The following is a 24,772-nucleotide window of genomic DNA, read 5'->3' as shown; positions in this document are numbered from 1 at the left end:
TCTGTGCAGGCCTGTGCAGTCAAATTATTCCACACCGATCTCAACAAACCATTTCTGTATGGACCTTGCTTTGTGAGGCACCATCGTGTTAGTGAGAGTCTCAACGTTCAGTAGAGTGGTCATAATAGTTTTTAGGCCAAACCATTCGGACGCTACATACGATTTTGTGAGAAGACCAATTTTCGGGATGTGGCATGGTTTGCAAACACCACTCTAGCTCTGCCTCTTTTCACCGCAGATGCTGATGGGCGATTTCGACGGATGTGATGGATTAAGACGCAACTCATGCAAAAAAACATCTCTATTCTAAACAAATGGATTTTGATGGGGATTGTTAACTAGATTTCTGCGGGGGTAAGACCATTGTAGGCTGTTACATTTTTCCTGAAGACTTTTCAGTAGGTACTATAATTGAGTGTAGTCTGGCACAGGGGTGCGAAGATGAACGGCAAGGTACTGGATTGACGAACCACCCTTGCTGCCTCTGCTCCACTGGGATTCTCTGCCTCTGACCCTATTACAGGGGCTGAGTCACTGGCTTGCTCGCTCTCTCCATTGCCGTCCCTAGGAGGGGTGCATCACGCCGTGCCAGGCTTTTGTCGCTATACTCGACCTGAGTGGGTTGAGTCATTGTCGCGATCTTCCTGTCCGGTTTTGAGCCCCCCCCCCCTTGCGCTCGTGCAGCAGGGGAGATCTTCGTGGGCTACACTCTGCCTTGTCTCAGGACAGTAAGTTAGTGGTCTGTTGCTTTCCCTCTGCAGGTGTGGGGGCTGTGCTTTGGCAAAGTGAGTGGGGTGATATCCTGCCTGGTTGGCCATGTCCGGGGTTAACTTTGGACGGGGCCACAGAGTCCCCGACCCCGACGTCTCAGTCTACAGTATCTATGCTGTGATAGTCTTTGTGCGAGGGTCAGTCTGGTGTAATTCTCCTTACTGGGTGTCCTGTCTGATCTTAGGTATTCTCACTCTCTCCCGTCCTGGATGACCTGAGTCCTAGGATCATGCCTCAGGATTACCTGGCCTGTCGACTCCTGGCTGTCCCCGTCCCCAGACCACCTAGTGATCCAGTTTCTGCTGTTTTACCTGCGGCTTTGAAACCTTGACCTGTTCACCTGTCATGCTACCTTGCCTCCTGAAATCAAATCTTCTCCCAGGTGGGTGTGACACCTATTCCCGTTGCCTGCTGAACGGATTCCATTTTCCAATCTGTTCACCGTCTGCCCTGGCCTGTCTTCCCCTGTCTGGTATCGGTACCCTCACCTCACTCTCACTCCTCTCTCACTCTCACACACACTGTTGGTGTGAGTGACTCTGAACTTGCAATGGCTAGCCCCAAGTCATTATATATTTACATTTATTTATTGTGCATTTTGCTATTTGCCTCATGACTCCTGCAAGCTATGTGGACTACGAACTTTCTTTACCCAACCGTGGGATAGACTGTTTGTTCCCAAACTCGGGACTGTGACTCTCTATTGGTTTCACAGACTTTTGGCATCCCATCCTATTCTAACCACCTCTAGCTGGCTTTGTATTCATGTTACCCGATGAAATTGCCGTAAAATATGATCTTGTTGCCATCTAATTCACAATCAGATGTCATAAACAAGCACTGCAGAGCTCTCCATGTCCTGTGATGTGCCTTGATTGTATTACTGTTGGAAATGTGCATGTACACCCTGGCCCATCTACTGCTGCTAGCCCCAATTCTGACTTGTGCTCGGATATCTACTTCACTGATTTCTGCTCTCATAAAAGCCTGGGGTTTCTGCACATTAAGACTAGAAGCTTATTACCTAAAATGGATAAATTGAAAGTGTGGGTTCACAGCTCCAATCCAGATGTGTTGGTCATTACTGAGACGTGGTTAGGGAAGAGCGTTTTGAATACTGATGTTAACCTTTCTGGTTATAACCTTTTTCGGCAAGACAGATCTTCCGAAGGTGGGGGAGTGGCAATCTTTACCAGGGACCACCTTCAGTGCTCGGTTGTCTCCACCAAGTCTGTCCCCAAACAATTTGATTTGCTAGTTAAGTATTAAACTTTCAAATGGCTCTTGTTGACTGTTGCTGGATGCTATAGTCCCTCATCAGCACCGACATGTACCCTACCTGTCCTAAGCTCTCTCCTGGCCTCATACATCCTGACTACACCGCATGCGCTGCAAAATATATTTTGAAATCTACATTATTACATTTTTTGCATCCACACTGCTCTTGAGTGTCTGTGTTGCAAAGGGCTAAAATAGAAGTCAGATCTATTTGTGACGCAGTTCGCGCTCTAAGTCCTGCCCCTCCCATCTCCTCATTGATTTATAGACGCAGATACCCACATGCCAGCTCCTCATTGGTTATACCCACGTGGGTGATTGAAAGACAAACTGTGTTGTCAGTCGTTGTGGTAATACTACGAAAGTTCAAAGAAGAAAAATCCTGGAAGGAGGAGAGGTGACTAGAAACAATTCGGTTGACCGTTTTATGTGTGGATTAATTGTCAGAGTAGATGACCTTGTGCATTTCAGGTAAAATAACAACTCAATGTTTATATCCCATGACAAATTAGCTAGCAACAGCAAGCTAGCTAAATAGGACAAATTAGCTAGCAAGTGCAAGCTAGCTAGCTAAATTTCCATAAAGGTTTAATGCTTTTCGACCTGTCCCCAAATTCGTGATCGCGTTTGGTGTGGGGGCGGACAAAATAAATGTATGCACGATGGTGCACGCGCGCAGCCGGTGTGGGTTCCGTGTTACACTAAGTCTGAATTTGTCCTGTTACGTGACCTAAACTGGAACATGCTTTAACCACCTGACCATGTCCTAAAGCAACAGGACTCCCTAAACCTTTGTCAGATTATTACCAATTCCACAAGGTATGACTTCAAACTCCCAGAAAATGCTACTCTCCCCGATGTTATCCTCACAAATAATCCTGATAGGTATCAATCTGGTGTTTTCTGTAATGACCTTAGGTGATCACCTCATTACAGCCTGGGTTCGTAATTGCTGCTCAGTGAAATGACCTGTCCTGATTTGTCATAGAAGCTTGCTAAAAAACTTTAATGAGCAAGCCTTCCTTCATGAACTGGCATCTGTAAAATGTTATAGAATCAGCTTGATCCCCTCTGTCGAAGACACTGACATTCTTTTTTGTTATTTTCAGTGGTATTGTTAACAATCATGCCCCCATAAGAAAAGATTGAATTAAAAACAGGTTCAGCCCCTGGTTCGACCGTGATCTTGCAGAGTTACTCCACCTCAAGAATTTCATTCGGGCGAAAGGCTTGGCACACGCATACTCGGGCTGACTGGCTCTTGTTCAGGCAAATGAGAAATAAGTGCACTCAGGCTATCTAGAAGGACAAAGTTAATTACTTTAAGGGGCAGTTCTCTCTCTGTGAGTCTAACCCCAAGAAGTTCTGGAAAACGGTTAAAGACCTGGAGAATAAACCCTCCTCCTCATAGCTGCCGATGTCTCTTAATGTTGATGATGTGATTGTTACTGACAAGAAGCATATTGCTGAGCTCTAATCACCACTTCATTAAGTCAGGATTCCTATTTGACTCAGCCATGCCTCCTTGCCCGTCCAACATTTACTCATCTCCCATCCCTTCTAATGTGACTATCCCCAATCCTTCTCCCTATTTTTCTCCTGACCCGCTACAAAGTTTCTCCCTGCAGTCCGAGGTGCTAAAGGAGCTCCTGAAACTTGACCCCTAAAAACATCTGGGTTAGATGGTTCAGACCCTTTCTTCTTTAAGGTTGCTGCCCCTATCATCGCCAAGCTTATCTCCAATCTTTTAATCTCTCCTTTTTGGGGAGGTTCCCATTGCGTGGAAGGCAGCCACGGTTCTTCCTTTATTTAAAGGGGAGATCAAGCTGATCCTAACTGTTATAAGCTTATTTTTATTTTGACATGGTACATCAAACGTGTTGGAAAAACTTGTCAATAATCAACTGACTGGCTATCTTGTCTTGATGTCTATAGTATTCTTTCTGGTGTGCAATCTGATTTCCGCACAGGTTATGGATGTGTCACTGCAACCAGGTCCTTAATGATGTCTCCATTGCCCTTGATTCTAAGCAATGTTGTGCTGCTATATTTATTGACTTGGCCAAAGCTTTTGATACGGTAGACCATTACATTCTTGTGGGCCGGCAAAGGAGTATTGGTGTCTCTGAGGGGTCTTTGACCTGGTTTGCTAACTACCTCTCTCAAAGAGTGCAGTGTATAAAGTCACAATGTCTGCCATCTCAGCCACTGCCTGTCACCAAGGGGTACCCCAAGGCTCAATCCTAGGCCCCACACTTCTTAATTTACATCAACAACATAATGCAGGCAGTAGGAAGCTCTCTCATCCATTTATATGCAGATGATAGTCTTATACTCCCCGGATTTTGTGTTAAATGCTCTACAACAAAGCTTTCTTTGTGTCCAACAAGCTTTCTCTACCCTTAACCTTGTTCTGAACACCTTACCAAACCACATGACCTTTGTTTTGGAGAAGAATTTCCCTCTCCCCACAGGTGTTATTACTACCTCTGAGGGTTTAGAGCTTGAGGTAGTCATCATACAGGTACTTAGGAGTATGGCTAGACGGTACACTGTCCTTCTCTCAGCATATATCAAAGCTGCAGGCTAAAGTTCAATTTAGACTTGGTTTTCTCTATCGCTCCTCTTTCACCCCAGTTACCAAACAGTTACCAAACGCACTCTATACTCCTCTGTAAACTGGTCATCTCTGTATACTACATCTCTGTATACTGCAGCCCTCATCCTCCACATACAACACCCATTCTGCCAGTCACATTCTGTTAAAGGTCCCCAAAGCACACATATCCATTGGCCGCTCGTCTTTTCAGTTCGCTGCAGCTAGCGACTGGAACGAGCTGCAACAAACACTCAAACTGAACAGTTTTATCTCCAACTTTTCATTCAAAGACTCCATCATGGACACTCTTACTGACAGTTGTGGCTGCTTTGCGTGATGTATTGTTGTCTCTAGCTTCTTGCCCTTTGTGCTGTTGTCTGTGCCCAATAATGTTTGTATCATGTTTTGTGCTGCTATCATGTTGTGTTGCTACCATGTAGTTATCATGTTGTGTTGCTACCATGCTGTGTTGTCATGTGTTGCTGCCTTGTTATGTCGTCGTCTTAGGTCCCTCTTTATGTAGTGTTGTGTTGTCTCTCTTGTCGTGATGTGCGTTTTGTCCTATATTAATATTAGGGATAAACAATATAAAATCTGTGAACATATTGGAATCTGACGATATTAGCTAAAAATGCCAACATCTGTACCGATGTCGAGTTTAAGAGTAAGAACATTTCAGCGAGACAACAAAGGCGAAATCCATTAGAACCAAGATAATGGATTTCATTGCCCTCAACACCCACGGTTCTCTGCCGTGGGTGATGTTGGCTTTCGCCAACTGGTCGAGCACCGGTACACACTACCAAATACCCTATTTTTCAGATGTTGCCCTACCGGAGTTACACAGTAATTACATCACTGCTATTAGCTTCACAACATACATACTATGGACGCCGTTTGTGTCTCTGCATTTCAAAAAAGATACAGTAGCACTGTCAAAGTTGTACAAAAAGTCTGCAAACAAGCAAACACCGGCCACGAACAATGTGTTTACAATACCGCGTTGGTAATAAAGCATCATTTGTTCGACCGCAACTTCTGGGGTAGCTAGCTTTAGCGTCATTATTCTTAGCAATGATTTAGGAATCCTTGTGAGTAAGTATTAGCTAGGTTGTCACTTGCTGTTCGCCTATTGAAATTGAACTTCCGTTCATGAAAATAAATAGCTAGCTAGCTACTTAACCTTGTTGCCCAACGTTATAAGCAGCCAGCTAGCTTCATCTCACAAGTAAGGCCTGACCAGACCGGGTTGTGTTGTGAAGCTAGCCACAATAAGGATTAGGCACAGTTTGCCTTCAAAATAAAAAGTATGTCATTGACAGTGATGTAAATGAATACAAATAGTAGAATTATGCCGTACTTTTATTTTGAAGGCTAACCGTAAAACGATCTGGCCTTAATGGCCATGTCAACTTATAATCTCCACCCGGCACAGCCAGAAGAGGATTTGCCACCCCTCAAAGCCTGATTCCTCTCTAGGTTTCTTCCTAGATTCCTGCCTTTCCAGGGAGTTTATCCTAGCCACTATGCTTATATCAGCGCTTACAACTGCTGATGTAAAAAAGGCTATAATAAATTAAATTGATTGATTTATGGACACTGTTAATCTAGGTCAAGTATTCCCAAACTGGGGTAGGACAGGCAAGCCCCATGCTATTGTGGAGGACTTAATTCTTCCTGATGCCACGGAATTGGCTGGGACAATGCTGGGGGAAAAGGCCCCCAAAATTATACAGACAAAGTCTTCATCAAACATCACAATACTTATTTTCCACCATAATTTGCAAATAGCTTCATTAAAAATCCTACAATGTGATTTTCTGGATTTTTTTCTCTCATTTTGTCTGTCATAGTTGAAGTGTACCTATGTTGAAAATTACAGGCCTCTCTCGTCTTTTTAAGTGGGAGGACTTACACAATTGGTGGCTGACCAAATACTTTTTTGCCCCACTGTATAGCGAAGCACCTGAGTGAGCTGGGTGCGTAATTACGCAGGTATTTTCTTGAAACGGACGACACAAACAACTGGATTCATTAACCCTTTCACGCCCTGCCTCCAAGTCCACTTACCGATATCTGAACAAGAGAGCCTCATCGAAATTGTAACAAGCGGTTCTGTGAAAATTGAATTTAAATCAGAAACCACTGCCAGATTTCTGGATAGGGCTGCGCTCAGAGTTTCTTGCCTTGGCAAATCGCGCTGTTAAGACACGGATGCCCTTTGTAACCACGTAGGCACCCATGTATAGTACTGGCACACAGTATACAGCATAATACACATGACCCAACCACATGCCATGTACAGTCTTCAAACAAATACATTTGAAGTAAAGACATTAGATGTGCACACATACTCGACTAACAGACAGCACACACATACACAGGCCAAAAAAACTCACATTACAAATATACAGTACAATGTACACCATATACGGTACAGTATAAACAACACACAAAATGCATATGCAGCACACTAACACACTGTATACACATAGCAAGCTCTAATACACACCATACACACACAATTAATTCTCTCCTCTTCCCTCTGCTTCGCATGCTGTTTTTTTTTATCTCATTAATGCAACCCATCTGTTCGGCAGGTTGATGAGTGCCAGATATTTAAACCGTTTCGCGAGGCCTATTCTGCTTTCTTATCCAACCCGCATTCTGAGTGGCTCTTTTGATCTGCGGCGACAAGCTTTTTCTGTAGCCCCTCCAACACCAGGCAGTGGCTACACCCTAGTCTGGGATCACCAGTCGTCCCACAGCGCCCTTCCCTAGTTCCCCACCCTTTCCTTCCCTCCCCTCTTACCTTCTCCGCTTTGGAATCAATCTCCAGCTCTGCTATTTTGGCCCATTTCTGCCAGAAGTTGGGATCGTCCAGGGAAATATCAGTTCTGTTTCCAGAAGACACAAAGCTGGCCTGGAAATGACAAGGAAAACAAAAGCATGCACACACACACACGCATCAACTGGACTGGATCCATGCAAGTAACATAGACCGGGATGTGCTGAGAAAGCTGATAAGGTGTGAAATCTGACATTGGTAAAAGATAGGAAACTGAAACTTGTGGATACTGGCTAACATATAATTCATCCAATAGTACAGCCTAACATGCTGACCAGACCGCACGCAAGTTGATTTTGTCCACCCACACCAGACGCGATCAGGACATGCAGGTTGAAAACATACTCTGAACCAATTATATTAATTTGGGGACTAGGGACCATTAAACATTTATGGCAATTTAGCTTTCGGTTGATAGCTAATTTGTCCTGGAATATAAATAATGGGTTGTTATTTTACCTGGAATGCACAAGGTCCTCTACTCCGACAATTAATCCAAAGATAAAAAGGGTAAACGTTTTTTTCTAGTATTCTTCTTTGAACTTTATATGGCGGTTGGCAACCAACTTTAAGGTGCATTACCGCAACCGACTGGACTTAAGTGTGGAATTTAGTTCTTTCAAATCACCCACGTGGGTATATGCTCCTAAAAACCAACGAGGAGATGGGAGAGGCAGGATTTGCAGCGAGTTGATAGTCACAAATAGAACCAAGTTCTATTTTAGCGCCCGGCTACACAGACGCTCGCGAGCAGTGTGGGTGCAATGACTGAATAACATGCATATGGACATTTATTTTGCAATCGCTCGTGCACATGACGCGTCCGGTCTGGTCAGCATGTAAGGATTAGAGTTTAAGATATAAAATAGGGGTAGGGTTTGGCAAAGGTGGAGCCCTTGACACTCAAACTTTAATTTCCTCATTGTAGTTGAGCACAATAATGTAATACTCTAATCTCAAACTACCACCACCCAGCAAAGTAATATAGTGAGGTTTTTGGACAGTGAAACCTTTCATGTTGTTTTGGCTCTGTAGTCCAGCACTTTGGATTTGAAATGATACAATGACTATTAGGTTAAAGTGCATACTGTCCATATCGGGTGAACCGTTTTGAAATTACAGCGCTATATGTAAATACATTTTAGGGAACCAAAAGAACTTGGACAAATTCACTTTATGTGTATTAAAGTAGTCAAGTGTGTAGTATTTGGACCCATATTCATTATATGGATAATCATGAATGAATGGTGAATAATGATGAGTGAAACATTTAGAGGCACAAAGATCATACACCAAGACATAATAATATACTGACTCTAAACAAACGCACACCTACTCACATACAAGCTGCTGCTACTCTGTTTATCTTATACCCTGTTGCCTAGTCACCTTACCCCTATACATACTGTATCTACCGCCATCACTCCAGTATCCCTGCCCATTGTAAATATGGTATTGGAACTGACCCTGTATATAGTATGCTTACTTATTGTGTTCTTCATATTTATTCCTTTTTCTCGTTTTTTTTTTTAGTATTACATTGTTATTTATTATCGCATTATTGTTTTTTGAGATTGCAAGAAAGCCATTTCACTGTACTTGTGCATGTGTCATTAAAAACTTGAAACCTCTCACCATTACCAATAACAGGGGAAGTTAGCATTTTTGGGGTCTATGATATTTATGCCTCTAACTTTCGCACTCATCATTACTCACCATTCATTCATGATTATAAGTAATCATGGTAGAAACCAGATTAATGTAGAAGTGTTTAGAAACATATTCCTTATTTGTATGTAAAAAAAAAACATTTTACCCTTTTTTCTCCCCAAATTCGTTTTATCCAATTGGTAGTTACAGTCTTGTCGCATCGCTGCAACTCCCGTACGGACTCGGGGGAGGCAAAGATCGAGAGCCTTTCATCCTCTGAAACATGACCCTGCCAAGCCGTGCTGCTTCTTGACACACTGCTTGCTTAACCCTGAAGCCAGCTGCACCAATGTGTCGGAGGAAACACCGTACAGCTGGCAACCGAAGTCAGCATGCATGCGCCCGGCCCGCCATAAGGAGTCACTAGAGCGTGATGAGACAAGGACATCCTGGCCGGGCAAACCCTCCCCTAACCCGGACGATGCTGGACCAATTGTGCACTGCCTCATGGGTCTCCCGGTCACGGCCGGCTGCTACACAGCCTAACCCTAACCCACTGCAATGCAGTGCCTTACAGGCTGACTACACCGCTCGCATCGCGTGTGCGAGCGTTGCAAAAGACATTTATAAATCTATATTATTACATTTTGCACCCACACTGCATGAGCATTTGTGTTACCAAGGGCTAAAATAGAAGTCAGTTCTATTTCTAACGCAGATCGCGCTGCAAGTCCTGCCTCTCCCATCTCCTCATTGGTTTATAGAAGCAGGTACCCACATGCCATCTCCTCATTGGTTATACCCACGTGGGTGACTCAAAGATGAACGAGGTCGGTATGCACCTAAGTTGCCAATTGGCAATATAAGGTCAAGAGAAGAAAAAGCCGAGTAGGAGGAGAGATGACTAGAAACGATTCAGTTGACCGTTTTATGTGTCAATGAATTGTCGGTGTAGAGGACATTGTGCATTTCAGGTCAAATAACAACTCAATGCTTATGTCCCAGGACAAATTAGCTAGCAACAGCAAGCTAGCTAAATAGGACAAATCGCCATAAAGATTTAATGCTTTTCAACCTTCCCCCAAATTAATGTAATCGGTTCAGTTTGTTTTGATATTGTAACCTGCATGTCATGAAAGTTATGCACAACAGCGCATGCACACAGCCGGTTTGGGTTCCGTGTTAGACCGCTGCGCCATTCGGGAGGCAACATATTCTATTCTTATTACAATAAGTGACTCAAATGACAATACGTTATTTAGCATTAATTTGTATTGGCCACAAAATAATCTGAAACACAACCAAAACAAACTGCAAATGTATCCAAAAAGTTTGTAGAATCACAAGCATTATGTAGTCATTGCATGATAGGAATATGGGACCAAATACTAAACTTTTGACTACTACTATCCGAAAACATTTGGTTCCCTAAAATGGTGGGACTATATACAAAAAGTGCTGTAATTTCTCAACAGTTGACCCAATATGGATGAAAATGACCTCAATTTATAGCTGACAGTCTGCACTATAACCTCATAGGTTAATTGTATAATGGTATCATTTAAAATTGTGCTGGAGTACAAAGCCAAAACAAATGTATCGCTGTCCAAATACATTTAGACCTCATTGTAGATTTAGGTTGAAGGGGAGGGTTTAGTTTTACAATTGAGTTTACCTCAGGCAATTGTGGAGCACTCTGTCTGGATGGTGGTGGTCTGGATATGGGTCAGAGGTTAATGGTCAGAGGTCAAGGGTATAAGGGTCAGGATTTACCTTGGCGAATGTGGCTGGATGGTGATGGTCTGGGTATCAGGGTCATGTCAAACACATCAGAGGTCAGGCGTTAGGAGCATAAGGATAAGAAATTACCTTGGCGAAGGTAGAGCCCTTGCCCTCTGTCTGGATGGTGATGGTCTGGGTATTAGAGTCAGGGGTTAGAGGTAAGAGTATAAAGGTTGGGATTTACCTTAGCGAAGGTAGAGCCCTTGCCCTCTGTCCGAATGGTGATGGTCTGGGTATCAGGGTCAGGAGGTTAGGAGCAAAGGGTCATGGTCTTACCTTGGCAAAGTTGGAGCCCCTGCCCTCTCTCTCTCTCTAGTTTGAATATTGGGGTCAGGGGTTGGAGGTCAGGGTATAAGGGTCAGGGTTTACCTTGGCGAAGGTGGAGCCCTTGCCCTCTGTCTCAATGGTGATGGTTTGTGTGCGGCGCTGCAGGATCTGGTCGATGTCCTCCTCGCAGAACTTGGAGCCCTCGTCCTCCTCGTCCATCAGCGCTCCATATGCCCCCTTCCTCAGCAGGTCCTCCACCTCAATCTTGGTCATCTGCTGCATCTTTGGGACACCATGCCCCCCATTAGTTAGGAAGCTATAGCAACAGATCTCAGATCAGCTGGAACCAATTACAGTTGAGGTCAATTCCATTTGAATTTATTTCCGGAATTAGATAAGGGATCCTTAGGAATCAGAAACAGCAGAGAGATCTAAAAATTGGTGTTTATTGGAATATTTCGGTAGGGATGTGGAAAATCAAAGCCGTCTTCTGCTGACACGGGTAGTGAAAGTTTGATGAACGGATGGAGGGGTACTAAACCAGGATAGTCCAAAGGAACATGTTTATCAAGTTCGCTGACAACTGTTTGTGTTGTACTGCAAAACAGGCAACAAAAGCGTTAAGGGACAGCAGTGCAGTGTGGATGACCATACAAATGTCAAAGACTACTACATGAAGGTGGTAGACAACACAATCTTTATACAAAGAAAACCCTGACATCAAACATTCATCCTTTATAGTTTAACCTGGTCCTAGATCAGTTTGTGCTGGCATCAGGATGAATGACAATAGGAGTTGGCAAGACAGCACAAACAGATCTGGGACCAGGTTGTTATAGCACAGTCTCTCACCCCATTGAGGCTGCCCTTTCGATTGATGTCCTGCAGCACGGCCTTGTCTAGACCCAGCTTCAGACTGGCTTTGTCAAACATCTCCCTCTCATAGGAGTTCCTAGTGATCAGTCTGTACACCTTTACTGCTTTACTCTGGCCGATGCGGTGGCAGCGAGCTTGGGCCTGGCATGGACAAACACAGAGCAGTTTTTGTTGTATTAATACTGCCATTAACAGTGTGTGAAGAGTAGTCTTTTTCTATATGCCATGTCATACTCCATGCACACATGAAATCTGCTGGAAATATACTGCCCTACCAAGCAAATTGGTCAAACATGAATTAAATGTCATTTTTGCAACATTAAATACATGCTTAATCATGTGGACAAGTATCCTGCCTCTATTGTATTGTGTTTTGGAGAAAATGCAGGTCATGTTAGCAGCAACTGCATAAAGTTACTGTGAAACCAAGGTAAATAAAATCTATTTTTCTCAGTTCCACGCCATGAGCCGTAACTGCCCTTTTTCTTGGTAGGGCAGTATATATAGCCGCCCCTTTCATCTGAAGCAACTTACAGAGTGTATACATTTTCATAGGGGTGAACCCAGCAGGAACGGAACCAACAATCCCGACATTGCTCTATCGACTGAGCCAGACAGGATATTGATACAATGACAATACAACTTTACTGTCCATGGTTACAGCGCACAACGAAAATGTGTCTTGTATCTGCAGTGCAGCGCACGTGGTTGGAGAGCATGTTGTGGGGTTAAGTGAATTTCTGAAGGGCCCAGCAGTAGGGGATTGTTGTTAGGAACTGAACCCAGCAGCAATTCAGTTACCAGATAAATTTTTCTTTTTTGAACAGGCGACCTTTTGGCTACAGGTCCAAATCCTTAGCAGCTAGGCTAACTACTGCGCCATGAAACCACTTCAGGAAATTAGTATAATACTTTTAAGTCCAGCACTGGGTTTAATCGAGGTCCGAAAAACGTGCCCTAAGTGGTACTGAACTTTTGTGCTGACTAACCTGTAGGTCATTCTGGGGGTTCCAGTCCGAGTCGAATATGATGCAGGTGTCTGCAGCGGTCAGGTTGATGCCTAGGCCCCCAGCACGAGTACACAGCAGGAACACAAAGCGGTCTGAGTCCACCTTACAGAACCTGTCAATCGCAGCCTGGCGCAGGTTCCCCCGCACTCTGCCATCGATGCGCTCATATGTGTACCTGCAACCAAATATAAAACATATGAAAGTACTGTAACGAACACACACTCCCCTATTTCAGCCATACCCATTGCTGACAGGTATATCAAATCAAGCATACAGTCATGCAATCTCCATACACAAACATTGGCAGTAGAATGGCCTTACTGAAGAGCTCAGTATCTTTTAACGTGGCACCGCCATAGGATGCCACCTTTCCGTTCTTCAATTTTCTGCCCTGCTGTTTCTCAAACTAGACAGTCTAATGTACTTGTCCTCTTGCTCAGTTGTGCACCGGGGCCTCCCACTCCTCTTTCTATTCTGATTAGAGCCAGTTTGCACTGTTCTGTGAAGGAAGTAGTACATAGCGTTGAACGAGATCTTCAGTTTCTTAGCAATTTCTCACATCAAATAGCCTTAATTTCTCAGAACAAGAATAAACTGATGAGTTTCAGAAGAAAGTTCTTTGTTTCTGGCCATTTTGAGCCTGTAATCGAACCCACAAATGCTGATGCTCCAGACACTCAACTAGTCTAAAGAAGGCCAGTTGTATTGCTTATTTAAATCAGCACAACCATTTTCAGCTGTGCTAACATTATTGCAAAAGGGTTTTCAAATGATCAATTAGCTAATCTAAGTTCATCATTTTAAAAGGCTAAGACAACAGGCCATTGGAACACAGGAGTGATGGTTGCTGATAATGGGCCTCTGTATGCCTATATAGATATTCCAGCTACAGTAGTCATTTACAACATTAACAATGTCTACACTGTATTTCTGATCAAGTTCATGTTATTTTAATGGACCAAAAAAATAGCTTTTCTTTCAAAAACAAGGAAATTCCTAAGTGACCCCAAACTTTGGAACGGTAGTGTATATAATGATAAAAAAATAAAAAATAAAAAAAATAGAATAGAAATGCCTTCTGGAACATGGGAATCAAGCTCTATCGACAAAGATCAGTGGGGACAAGTTGTGATGGACTACCTTCTGTACAGTCAGTGTGAACCGGAGTGACTTGACACAACGGGCCAAACGAGCTGTAGCTAGGTACAAACAGAAAAGTGTTCATCCATGTATACAGGTAAGAGTCTAGCCGGCTACATTTTTTGATATTATACGTTTCTAATTTTATCAGAAAGTAGTTTTCGTTGCATGTTAAAATCGTACTGTTAGCTAGCTAGCAAACGTTAGTTTGCCCGTTGTGTATTATCTTTGCAGCAATGTTATTTGTAATCTCAGAATTACATTTGCATTGCTAGTTATAGCCTAATGTTAGCTAGCCAGCTGACATTGAACCTAGTTGGTTAGCTTTAGCTACCTGCAGATTCATACTACAGCATTTCATGAATGGTGGCTAGCTATGACAATCCGTTTGTACTGTAGCTATGGGTTGGGGTTGTGGTTCATTGTTTAGCTAGCTACATGTCTAAACAAAAGACTCCTCTTTGCCAGATGATTACAGGACCCATCAAGTTAGCCAGGTGTGTCTGGGTGATTACGGCCATTTATTGTATTTCATGAGCATGTGTACATGTCGAGACAATAGTGACCCATCCACTTAACTAGAATGTAGCTTGGGGGTGGTTATAGTATTTCTTTCACATGACCCATCAATTTAAATAAGTGTGTCTAGGTAAACATAATCTAATAATTATGAAATATTTTTATCTGGAGACTTTCTTAGTTTTGATATTGCGACAATGCAAATATTCAAGTAACCATTTCACGGTACCACGTGACAAATACACTTTGACCTGCACCAAAGTCAGATTAGGATATAGGCCAAGGACTAGATAAAGTGTATTTTTACCTGGAGTTTTTATCCTATTGTAGGCTACTACTTTCACCACTTTTAGTCCTGAAATCTTTGGTTGTTTACTACACTATCACTGCCCCAAACCCCGGGCTCTATCCTCAGCCCCAGGCTCACCTCCTCTGGATGAGGTAGTCCTCCAGGATATCCAGGCAGCGCACCATCTGGGAGAAGACCAGCACCTTGTGGCCGCCAGCAATCAGCTTAGGCAGCAGTTTGTCGATGAGCACCAGCTTCCCCGCCGCCTGGATCATTGCCTGGAGGTTGAAGTCCCAGGCATCGGGGCTGTGTGTTTTCCTGAAGCTATCCAGGATCTTCTCCTCTGCACCTGGACGTTTCCATCAAAAATTGACATTTTATTATGAACTGTGAACATTAAGTTTTTTTTTGTGTGCTTATGTTTCCACATGTCACCTTTGATCAGGTAGGGGTGGTTGCAGCACTTGCGCAGCTCCATCATGGTGTTGATGAGGTTGGGCATGTTATGCTGGTTGGCCCCCTTGGCCAGGAAGGTGAAGTTCTTCTCAAGGATGGCACGGTAGTACTTCTTCTGCATGTTGGTGAGCTCCACCTCAATGATGGTCTCCTCCTTGGGTGCCAGGTTCTTCTCCACGTCGTCCTTCAGCCGCCGCAGCATCATTGGCTTCAGGATGGCCTGCAGCTTCTTCACCTGGGGTAGAGGAGAGCAGGGTTGGGGTCAAAGGAGGACAGAGGTCAGGATCTGATGGTCTGCAGTAATGAGACTTAGAATGTCTAGCGTAGCTACAGACTTAACAGCATACAGTTTGGACTTAGACAATTCAATTGTTTGTTTAGTCTGGCCTGGACACAACATTATGTTTACTGTGGCGCTATTCATAACAATATGTTTAAATTGCCCACACCTGCACTGCAGATGCAACAACTTGATACCGACACAGATTCAACAACTGCTTGATGATGTAAAGTGCAGGCTTTCCGTTTTGTTCAGAAGCATGTTAACTGCCATTAAGTATACGATACAATGTTTAAAAAGGAAATTCCTGAAGGGTGTCTGAGAAAGAATCAACATTCCCATAAATTCCAAAATGTACGTTTCCCACTTTGCGACACGAAAAGGGTATCTCAGAGAAAAAATAAATAAACAAATAAAAAAAAATCACCTGTTCCTCAGTCTTCAGATCTCCAAACTCCTCTAGGAAGAGGCTCTCTGAGGGGAACTGTAGGGGCTCCAGGAAGTTGAGAAGACTGAAGAGCTCCTCCACCGAGTTCTGCAGAGGGGTACCCGTCAGGAGGACTTTGTGTTCCTACAGGGGGTGGTAGAGGTGGAAGAGCCGGAAGAGCCCAACAAATTTACAATGCGTGTATTTCACAACAAAATGGTACACAGATTTGAGTATTTTATACATAAAAACATTTATAGAGCTTTTCATGCCACTCAAAGACGCATATCATCCATGTAACTCAGAGATGCCCACTCGCTAGTCTGGCTCATTACAATGTTTATTTATTTGCAGGAATGTTCCTCTTGACCAAGGGAGGGCATCCATGCTACCATCAGCCTTGGCCGGTGCTGCACTGAATTGGACTACAATGACAATGCAGACGCGCAAGAGAGTTAGCTAGCTACCCCCTCACCAGGTTCATGAGCTTGAGGCCCTCCAGGAGTTTACAGTTGCGGTTCTTGAGGCGGTGGGCTTCGTCGATGACCACGCAGCGCCAGTGGATCTTCTTCAGCTCTGGACAGTCGGCCATGATCATCTCAAAGGTGGTGATCACCCCGTGGAACTTGTACCCGCCCGACACTATATTTCCCTAGACACAGAGAAAGACAAAAGTTTGAATAAAATTAAATAATTAAGAATACCTTTCACACTTTTTAGAGCCATTCTTTAAAACACTGCTTTAACACTTGGATGAAAACCGCTATGTTGTCCGAAACATTTAATCCTACCACAGTAAATTAAAAACAATGCCATGGCAACTGTCCTATTCGATCAAATATCAAAACGTTGAAGTCGTTCGTATGAAATCCTCACATTTTGCAGGGTTGATATTAGAACTCATTCAAATATCTTGTAACATTAGAAGATCACAAAAGTAGAGGTGTGGATGAGAAAACCAGTCCTTCTGGTGTGACCACCATTTGCCTCATGCGGCACGACATCTCCTTCACATAGAGTTGATCATGCTGTTGATTGTGGCCTGTGGAATGTTATCCCACTCTTCAATAGCTGTGTGAAGTTGCTGGATATTGGCGGGAACTGGAATACGCTGTCGTACACACCGATCCAGAGCATCCCAAACATGCTAAATTGGTGACATGTCTGGTGAGTATGCAAGCCTGGGATATTTTCAACTTCCAGGAATTGTGTACAGATCTTTGCGACATGGGGCCGTGAATTATCATGCTGAAACATGAGGTGATGGCGGTGGATGAATGGCACGACAATGGGCCTCAGGATCTAGTCATGGTATCTCTATGCATTCAAATTGCCATTAATAAAATGCAATTGTTTGTTGTCTGTAGCTTATGCCTGCCCATACCATAACCCTGGGGCACTCTGTTGACATCAGCAAACCACTCACCCACACAACGCCATACACACTACGCTGTCTGCCATCTGCCCAGCACATTTGAAACCAGGATAAATCCGTTGAGAGCACACTGCTGCTGCATGCTAGTGGCCATCGAAGTGAGCATTCGCCCACTGAAGTCGGTTATAACGTCGCACTGCAATCAGGACAAGATCTTGGTGAGGACGATGAGCACGCAGATGAGCAACCCTGAGACGGTTTCGGGCAGCTTGTGCAGAAATTCTTTGGTTGTGCAAAGCCACAGTTCCATCAGCTGTCCGGATGGCTGTTCTCAAGACAATCCCGCAGGTGAAGAGGCCGAATGTGTAGGCCCTGGGCTGGCGTGGTTACACGTGTTCTGCGGTTGTGAGGCCGGTTGGACAAACTGCCAAACTCTCTAAAACAATGTTTGAGAGAAATTAACATTAAATTCTCTGGCAACAGCTCTGGTGGACATTCCTGTAGTCAGCATGCCAATTGCACGCTAACTCAAAACTTCTGTGTCATTGTGTTGTGTGACAAAACTACACATTTTAGAGTGGTCTTTTATTCTCCCCAGCACAAAGTGCACCTGTGTAATGATCTTGCTGTTTAATCAGCTTCTTGATATGCCACACTGTCAGGTGGATGGATTAACTTGGCAAAGGAGAAATGCTCACAAATAGGGATGTAAACAAATTTGTTGCACAAAATGGAGAGAAATAAGCATTTTGTCCATCTTTTTTCAGCTCATGAAACCAACACTATAGACAGTCAATGGCTCACCCTTTTGTCTACTGTAGATTCATACATACACAGCTTATGTTTGACCCATGCAGGCTCATACAAAAACACACAGTACATCTGCATATCTTGTGTAGATTGAAACATACGTCAGTGTTTACCCTATATTAATTAGTAGCGGCGCCCCTAAAAAACAATCTGATTTTAAAAAGTAAACAAAAAGCGAGATACACTTTTAAGATCAGTGACAAGTTACAACGTATACTTGTAGCATTTGATGCATTCAGTCTTTTGGGGGGTTTCAATTAGGTAACTCCGGATGGGAAACCCAGAGTTAAAGTTCTCCATCACTGCGACGTATTTCCGTCATATGGAATCTTATTTTTTAATTTAATTAATATTTTTATTGAAAAGGACAGGAATTGGTCAGATTTTTTTGCTTAACAAAGTCACTTTGGGTGACTTTTTAAAAGGATATTCTACTTCAAAATGTATTAAAATAATTAAATATTATTTTTATTTTTTATTTAACTAGGCAAGTCAGTTAAGAACAAATTCTTATTCACAATGACGGCCTACCCCGAACGACACTGGGCGCCACCCGATGGAACTCTCAATCACGGCCGGATGTCATACAGCCTGGATTCAAACCAGGTACGCCTCTTGCACTGAGATGCAGTGTCTTAGAGCAATGCACCACTTGGGAGCCCCAAATAGAATTAATTTAAAATCGTTATAACATGTAGCATAACAGATGCAGCATAGCATCTCATAAAAAAATTGGCTTAAGCTTGGGGTTGCCAGGGCGTCATGCTTTTAGGGAAAGAGGATCATTTTGTAAACATATTAAACTGCGTATTTGACTAATTTCATTTAATTTACCCCCCCAAAGAAAACATTTTACGGAAATCCGTGACAGTGAAGAAGAGGTTTAACCCTTGCACTCACACATCATCACACAAACATCCTCCATGTTGGCTCACCTGCTGGTCCTTGTGGTACATCTCGTACTGGTGGATCATCTGGCGGCTGATCTGGCTGCCGTGGTAGACGATGACATTGATCTCCGTCCAGGTACGGAACTCCCTCTCCCAATTGGTGATGGTGGAGAGGGGGGCGATGATGAGGAAGGGCCCCCGCAGGCCCATGGAAAACATCTCGAAGAGGAAGGTGATGGACTGGATGGTCTTCCCCAGGCCCATCTCGTCAGCCAGGATGCAGTTCTTCCTGTATGGGAAGAGGTGGGAAAACTGTTGTGATAAACAGGAAGATGCAGGAATCACGTTGGTGTCAAACACAAAATCAAAATGTCATCAAAAAAGACAAAAGGTGCGGGGGATGACCTTTACCATAGAAGGCGAGTAAAAGATCATCTCGGAAAATAGAACCAAATCTCACATGTGCTGTCCAGCTGTGTGTGCACATGTGTTGTCCAACTCAGTTAAGGCTTTCAAATCTGTTCTGAGCGGAAGTAACAATCCTCAATAAGCCTCTGCCAAAGCCAGTCCCCAGCCCCTCCCATTCACAATAACCCACCTGTTTTACAATCCAAGCGAAACACGATGCACTGAATGATACCTATATGTTATCTAACAAATGTTTTTGATGCAAATATTTCACAGGTTAGCAATTTAAAGTTAGTCCACCACACCAAAAGTTGTCATACCCTCCATCTCAGCCTTGAATGATTAAAGGGATAGTTCGGGACAATAACAATTTACCTACATGATTTACCTACAACGTCCAGTATGATGGACGTTCAAGGTCGCTTTGTGAGCCAATGCTAACTAGCGTTAGCGCTAGCTTAGCGTAAAGACTGGCTGTGCCCAAAAACCTCCAGTCAAGGAAATATTGTTTGATATCAGTGTACCATAAATATTTGGTTATTTGAACACCTAATCTCGCCTTTTGATCTTGCATGGTTTCAATATGTGTTATTTATTTCCGGGCACAACAAACCACCAAATCACCATGTGATTTTGATGTGAACAAACTGAACAGCTGTCTGAGCCTCTTGTAAGGGATGCAACACCACTGTATTGTCCATCAGAGTGGATAAACAACAAAAGAAAAAGCGATACACGGCAATTACTTTGAACGAGCTACTCAAATCTGTCATAAAAATTATACTCCAACACAACTGCCCAAACAGACCAATTTCTCTGCATTTGAAGATTCGATCTGATTTGTGTTCATCGTTAGAAAATCAAACATGATGTTTCGTTACACTACCAGAGAAGCAGCTGTAGCCTTTCTTTTGAGTAATGAAATCCACTCCAGGTTCTTAAGACACTTTTCAATATGTAGGCAACATGGTAAAAAAAAAAAAAACTCCTAAGACTTACAGTTCCGGGCAATAAAAAGTTATTTCTTAACATTTTGCAACAATGAAAGAGACATGCAGAACGGCGTGTGGCAGGAAGCACAATTGCAAGTTAAATTGTGTTCAACATTGCAAGACAGTCAAGTGAGTTTCACCTTAACAACTTACCGTAGTCATTTATGTGGACAAAAAAAAATATCACAGGTTCCACACTTGATCAGGGAAAACAACAATATGCCTTTACAGGAATTGCCTTGGCCGAAACACGACGCAACTTATTTTATTCAGGGCCAGTCAGTGGTGTAAAGTACTTCAGTAAAAAATAATATTCCAAGTCATTTTTGGGGATATCTGTACTTCACTATTTATATTTTTAACTACGTTTACTTCACTACATTCCTAAAGAAAAGAATGAACTCCCTGACACCCAAAAGTACCCTTTACATTTTGAATTCTTAGCAGGACACGAAAATCGTTCAATTCACGCACTTATCAAGAGAACATTGCTGGTCATCCGAACTGCCTCTGATCTGGTGGACTCAATAAAAAACACATGCTTTGTTTGTACATGATGAGTGTTGGAGTGTGCCCCTGGCTATCCGTAAATAAATAAATTATTTGGTTTGAAATATACTTAAATATCAAAAGTAAATGTAATTGCTCAAATACACGTAAGTATCAAAGTAAAAGAAAAATCCTTTCAAATATCTTGTTTGTTTAAATTTACGTATTGGAATTTGTATCCGCTCTAGTCGGACTTCGTCTGCAGATTTTCTGCCTTTTTCTTTAAATCTGAAAACGTTGTGAAGCTATGCTCATTTTCTGAAGAATTGCAGAAAAGCACAGTGTCCACAGCTTGTATACTTCGTATTTTGGTGAATTTAGTACGACATCTGGGAACTTTTAGCTTGCTAACTAAACTCAGCAAAAAAAAAGAAACGGCTGAATAATTTTGCACGCCCAATTTTTCAGTTTTTGATTTGTTAAAAAAGTTTGAAATATCCAATAAATGTCGTTCCACTTCATGATTGTGTCCCACTTGTTGTTGATTCTTCACAAAAAAATACAGTTTTATATCTTTATGTTTGAAGCCTGAAACGTGGCAAAAGGTTGCAAAGTTCAAGGGGGCTGAATACTTTTGCAAGGCACTGTAGCATTAGCTTGCAAAACTACCACTAACTTCCATCATACTGGATGCAGAAAAAAAATGGTATCCATGAGTTCATCTGACTCTGGAGAAGCTAAAATCCCAAAGTATCCCTTTAAGACAAGACAGCAAGTCTACTATACATGTCTCCACTGGGACGATGTCAAGATTTTGAGGAGGAAGAGGGGGATAGGTGTCCTACCTGTTGTACCAGTTGAAGAGCAGCCAGTTCATGCCTTCCAGCTGGTACTCTCTCAGCTGATTCCCATTTCGGTAGTCTTTGGACTTGTCCAGCTTCTGCCACTTGTCTGGCTGCGGTCTCTCCTGCTCAGAGCACACACACACACACACACACACACACACACACACACACACACACACACACACACACACACACACACACACACACACACACACAGGGATGACTGTCCATCTCAAATAAGAGCCACACACACACAGACATGACTACCCATCTCAAATAAGAGCCACACACACACACAGAGAAGTCGACTGAACCAGTAATCTACATTGTGTAGATTACACGTGAGGGACTTTCTAATTACACTCACCACAAATTTGTATTCAGGAATCCTCTTGATCTCCTCAAACTCCCGAATCTTCCCCGGGTCCACGTCCTCTTGAAGCTCCCATGTAGCCTCCTCATAGGACAGGGAGCACCATTTCACTAGGTAGTGTGTCACCTCCTGTAAACATACACGCACACGGATATAGAGTGACAGTCAGTCAATGAGTCAGTCAGACACGGATACATACAGAATGTAGCCAGTGAGTCAGATACACTGACTGAAGCAAATGCGCGCACACACACACACACACACACACACACACACACACACACACACACACACACACACACACACACACACACTTGCATAAAAAAGGTCAATGGTGGTGAGTAACTGGCTTTCCCTGTCTCACCTCTCCTGTCTCTGTGTCTGTAGTGATGGCCACCTCCAGAATTCGATCCACCTCTATGTAGTCAGGGTTAAAGAGGTCTTCATCAGGCTACATGGAGGAGTAGACGTCAATCAATATAAATGTGTTTCATGTGATACTTTACATAGCTATAAATGTTTTATGCAAAGTACAAAATGTGCATAACCACAAATAAAAAAAAACTGTCCCAGAGTAGCCAACAGTATATTTTTTATATACAAACTAAAAATATCCCCCCCAAAAATTCAGAAAAATGTGAGATGTGAATAGGCTCACCTCAACAAATATGTGCTTCATTTGGGCCTGCTTAGTCCTGAAGCGCTTGATTTTTTGGTGTATGCGAGGGTCCTTCTCCAAATCCTCTAAGGTTGCCCACTTACAATGCAGGTAGGAGCTGTGAGCAAGAGTAAAAGGGGGGGGGGGGTCAAGTTATGAATTCAAGGGGAAAAGCATCTCAAGTAGTGTGTACACAATGCACTAAATTAAACTAGTCCACCATTTAAGAAGCAATCCCACAGGCCATAGTATCTTAACAACATGTACGGGTTTAAGAACATGGAAATACATCGTATGACATAGATCAACATGAGAAAATCCTCCTTTTGATTGGGCGCAGCTTTGAAAACCTCTCGAGAGCTATACCATCATAATATGTCATACACAAAGAATACTTCAAAAGGAATTGGGACTATTTGATGCTACAGAATATCTGTTATCAGATAACCAATGTCACCTTCCACCTTGCTAAGCACACTTACAAATTTCTGTACTTGACATAGAACTCCTCTGACTCCTCAGGTGCCTCCTCAGGGGATGCCTGAAAAGAAAAGAGAAAAAAATAGAGAAAAACTAAAACATCAACTAAAGTATACAAACATGTTGCTAATCCACAGGCACCTTGTTGTTAGAGTGTGATACATAAATATATACACACACACACACACACACACACACACACACACACACAACCAGTCAAAGGTTTGGACACACCTACTCATTGTAAAGTTTTTCATTATTTTTCATTTTTTTTTTTTTACATTGTGGAATAATAGTGAAGACATTAAAACTATGAAATAACACATATGGAATCATGAAGTAACCAAAAAAGCATTAAATCCTTGATGACAGCTTTGCACATTCTTAGCATGCTCTCAACCAGCTTCATGAGGAATGCTTTTCCAACAGTCTTGAAAGAGTTCCCACATATGCTGAGCACTTGTTGGCTGCTTTTCCTTCACTCTGCGGTCCAACTCATCCCAAACCATCTCAATTGGATTGAGGTCAGGTGATTGTATAGGCCAGGTCATCTGATGCATCTCTCCCCTTATCGGTTGAATAGCCCTTACACTGCCTGGAGGTGGGTTGGGTTATTATCCTGTTAAAAAAAAATGATAGTCCCACTAAGAGAAAACCAGATGGGATGGCGTATCGCTGCAGAATGCTGTGGTGGCCTTGCTGGTTAAGTGTGCCTTGAATTCTAAATAAATCACGACAGTGTCACCAGCAAAGCACCCCCACACCATCACACCTCCTCCTTTCTTCACGGTGGAAACCACACATGTGGAGATCTGTTCACCTACTCTGCATCTAACAAAGACACGGTGGTAGGAACCAAAAATCTCAAATTTGGATTAATCAGACCAAAGACAGACTTCCACCGGTCTAATATCCATTACTCGCGTTTCTTGGCCCAAGCAAGTCTCTTCTTCTTCTTATTGGTGTCCTTTAGTAGTGGTTTCTTTGCAGCAATTCGACCATGAAGGCCTGATTCACGCAGTCTCCTTTGAACAGCTGATGTTGAGATGTGTCTGTTACTTTAACTCTGCATTTATTTGGGGCTTCAATTTCTGGTAACTCCAATGAACTTATCCTCTACAGCAGAGATAAGTCTGGATCTTCTTTTTCTGTGGCGGTCCTCATGAGAGCCAGTTTCATCATAGCGCTTGATGGTTTTTGCGACTGCGCATTTGACTGACCTTCATGTTTTAAAGTAACTAATTGGCTCAAACGCATTGA

General features: G+C 42.9%; 1 protein-coding gene across 10 annotated transcripts in view; it reads right to left on the bottom strand.

Moving 5' to 3' along the window:
- The window catches only part of chd6 (chromodomain helicase DNA binding protein 6), a 103,152-nt gene that overhangs the window by 46,685 nt on the left and 31,695 nt on the right, over positions 1–24,772 (bottom strand). For 9 of the 10 annotated variants that reach the window (XM_064965453.1, XM_064965452.1, XM_064965446.1 and 6 more), the window contains exons 7-20: positions 23,515–23,573; positions 23,033–23,150; positions 22,739–22,825; positions 22,369–22,503; positions 22,002–22,123; positions 19,313–19,556; positions 16,668–16,844; positions 16,193–16,336; positions 15,465–15,720; positions 15,168–15,378; positions 13,061–13,256; positions 12,048–12,212; positions 11,298–11,477; positions 7,461–7,571 (exon numbers count right to left, since the gene is read on the bottom strand). In XM_064965453.1, coding sequence (XP_064821525.1) covers positions 7,461–7,571; positions 11,298–11,477; positions 12,048–12,212; positions 13,061–13,256; positions 15,168–15,378; positions 15,465–15,720; positions 16,193–16,336; positions 16,668–16,844; positions 19,313–19,556; positions 22,002–22,123; positions 22,369–22,503; positions 22,739–22,825; positions 23,033–23,150; positions 23,515–23,573 — 2,205 coding nt within the window. The remainder of the gene's footprint in view (positions 1–7,460; positions 7,572–11,297; positions 11,478–12,047; positions 12,213–13,060; positions 13,257–15,167; positions 15,379–15,464; positions 15,721–16,192; positions 16,337–16,667; positions 16,845–19,312; positions 19,557–22,001; positions 22,124–22,368; positions 22,504–22,738; positions 22,826–23,032; positions 23,151–23,514; positions 23,574–24,772) is intronic. The other variant, XM_064965448.1, reaches the window with a different exon arrangement.

Source organism: Oncorhynchus masou, chromosome 5, assembly GCF_036934945.1.
Source record: "Oncorhynchus masou masou isolate Uvic2021 chromosome 5, UVic_Omas_1.1, whole genome shotgun sequence".
Classification (NCBI taxonomy): Eukaryota; Metazoa; Chordata; class Actinopteri; order Salmoniformes; family Salmonidae; genus Oncorhynchus; species Oncorhynchus masou.
This window is presented reverse-complemented; position numbering and strand designations above follow the sequence as displayed.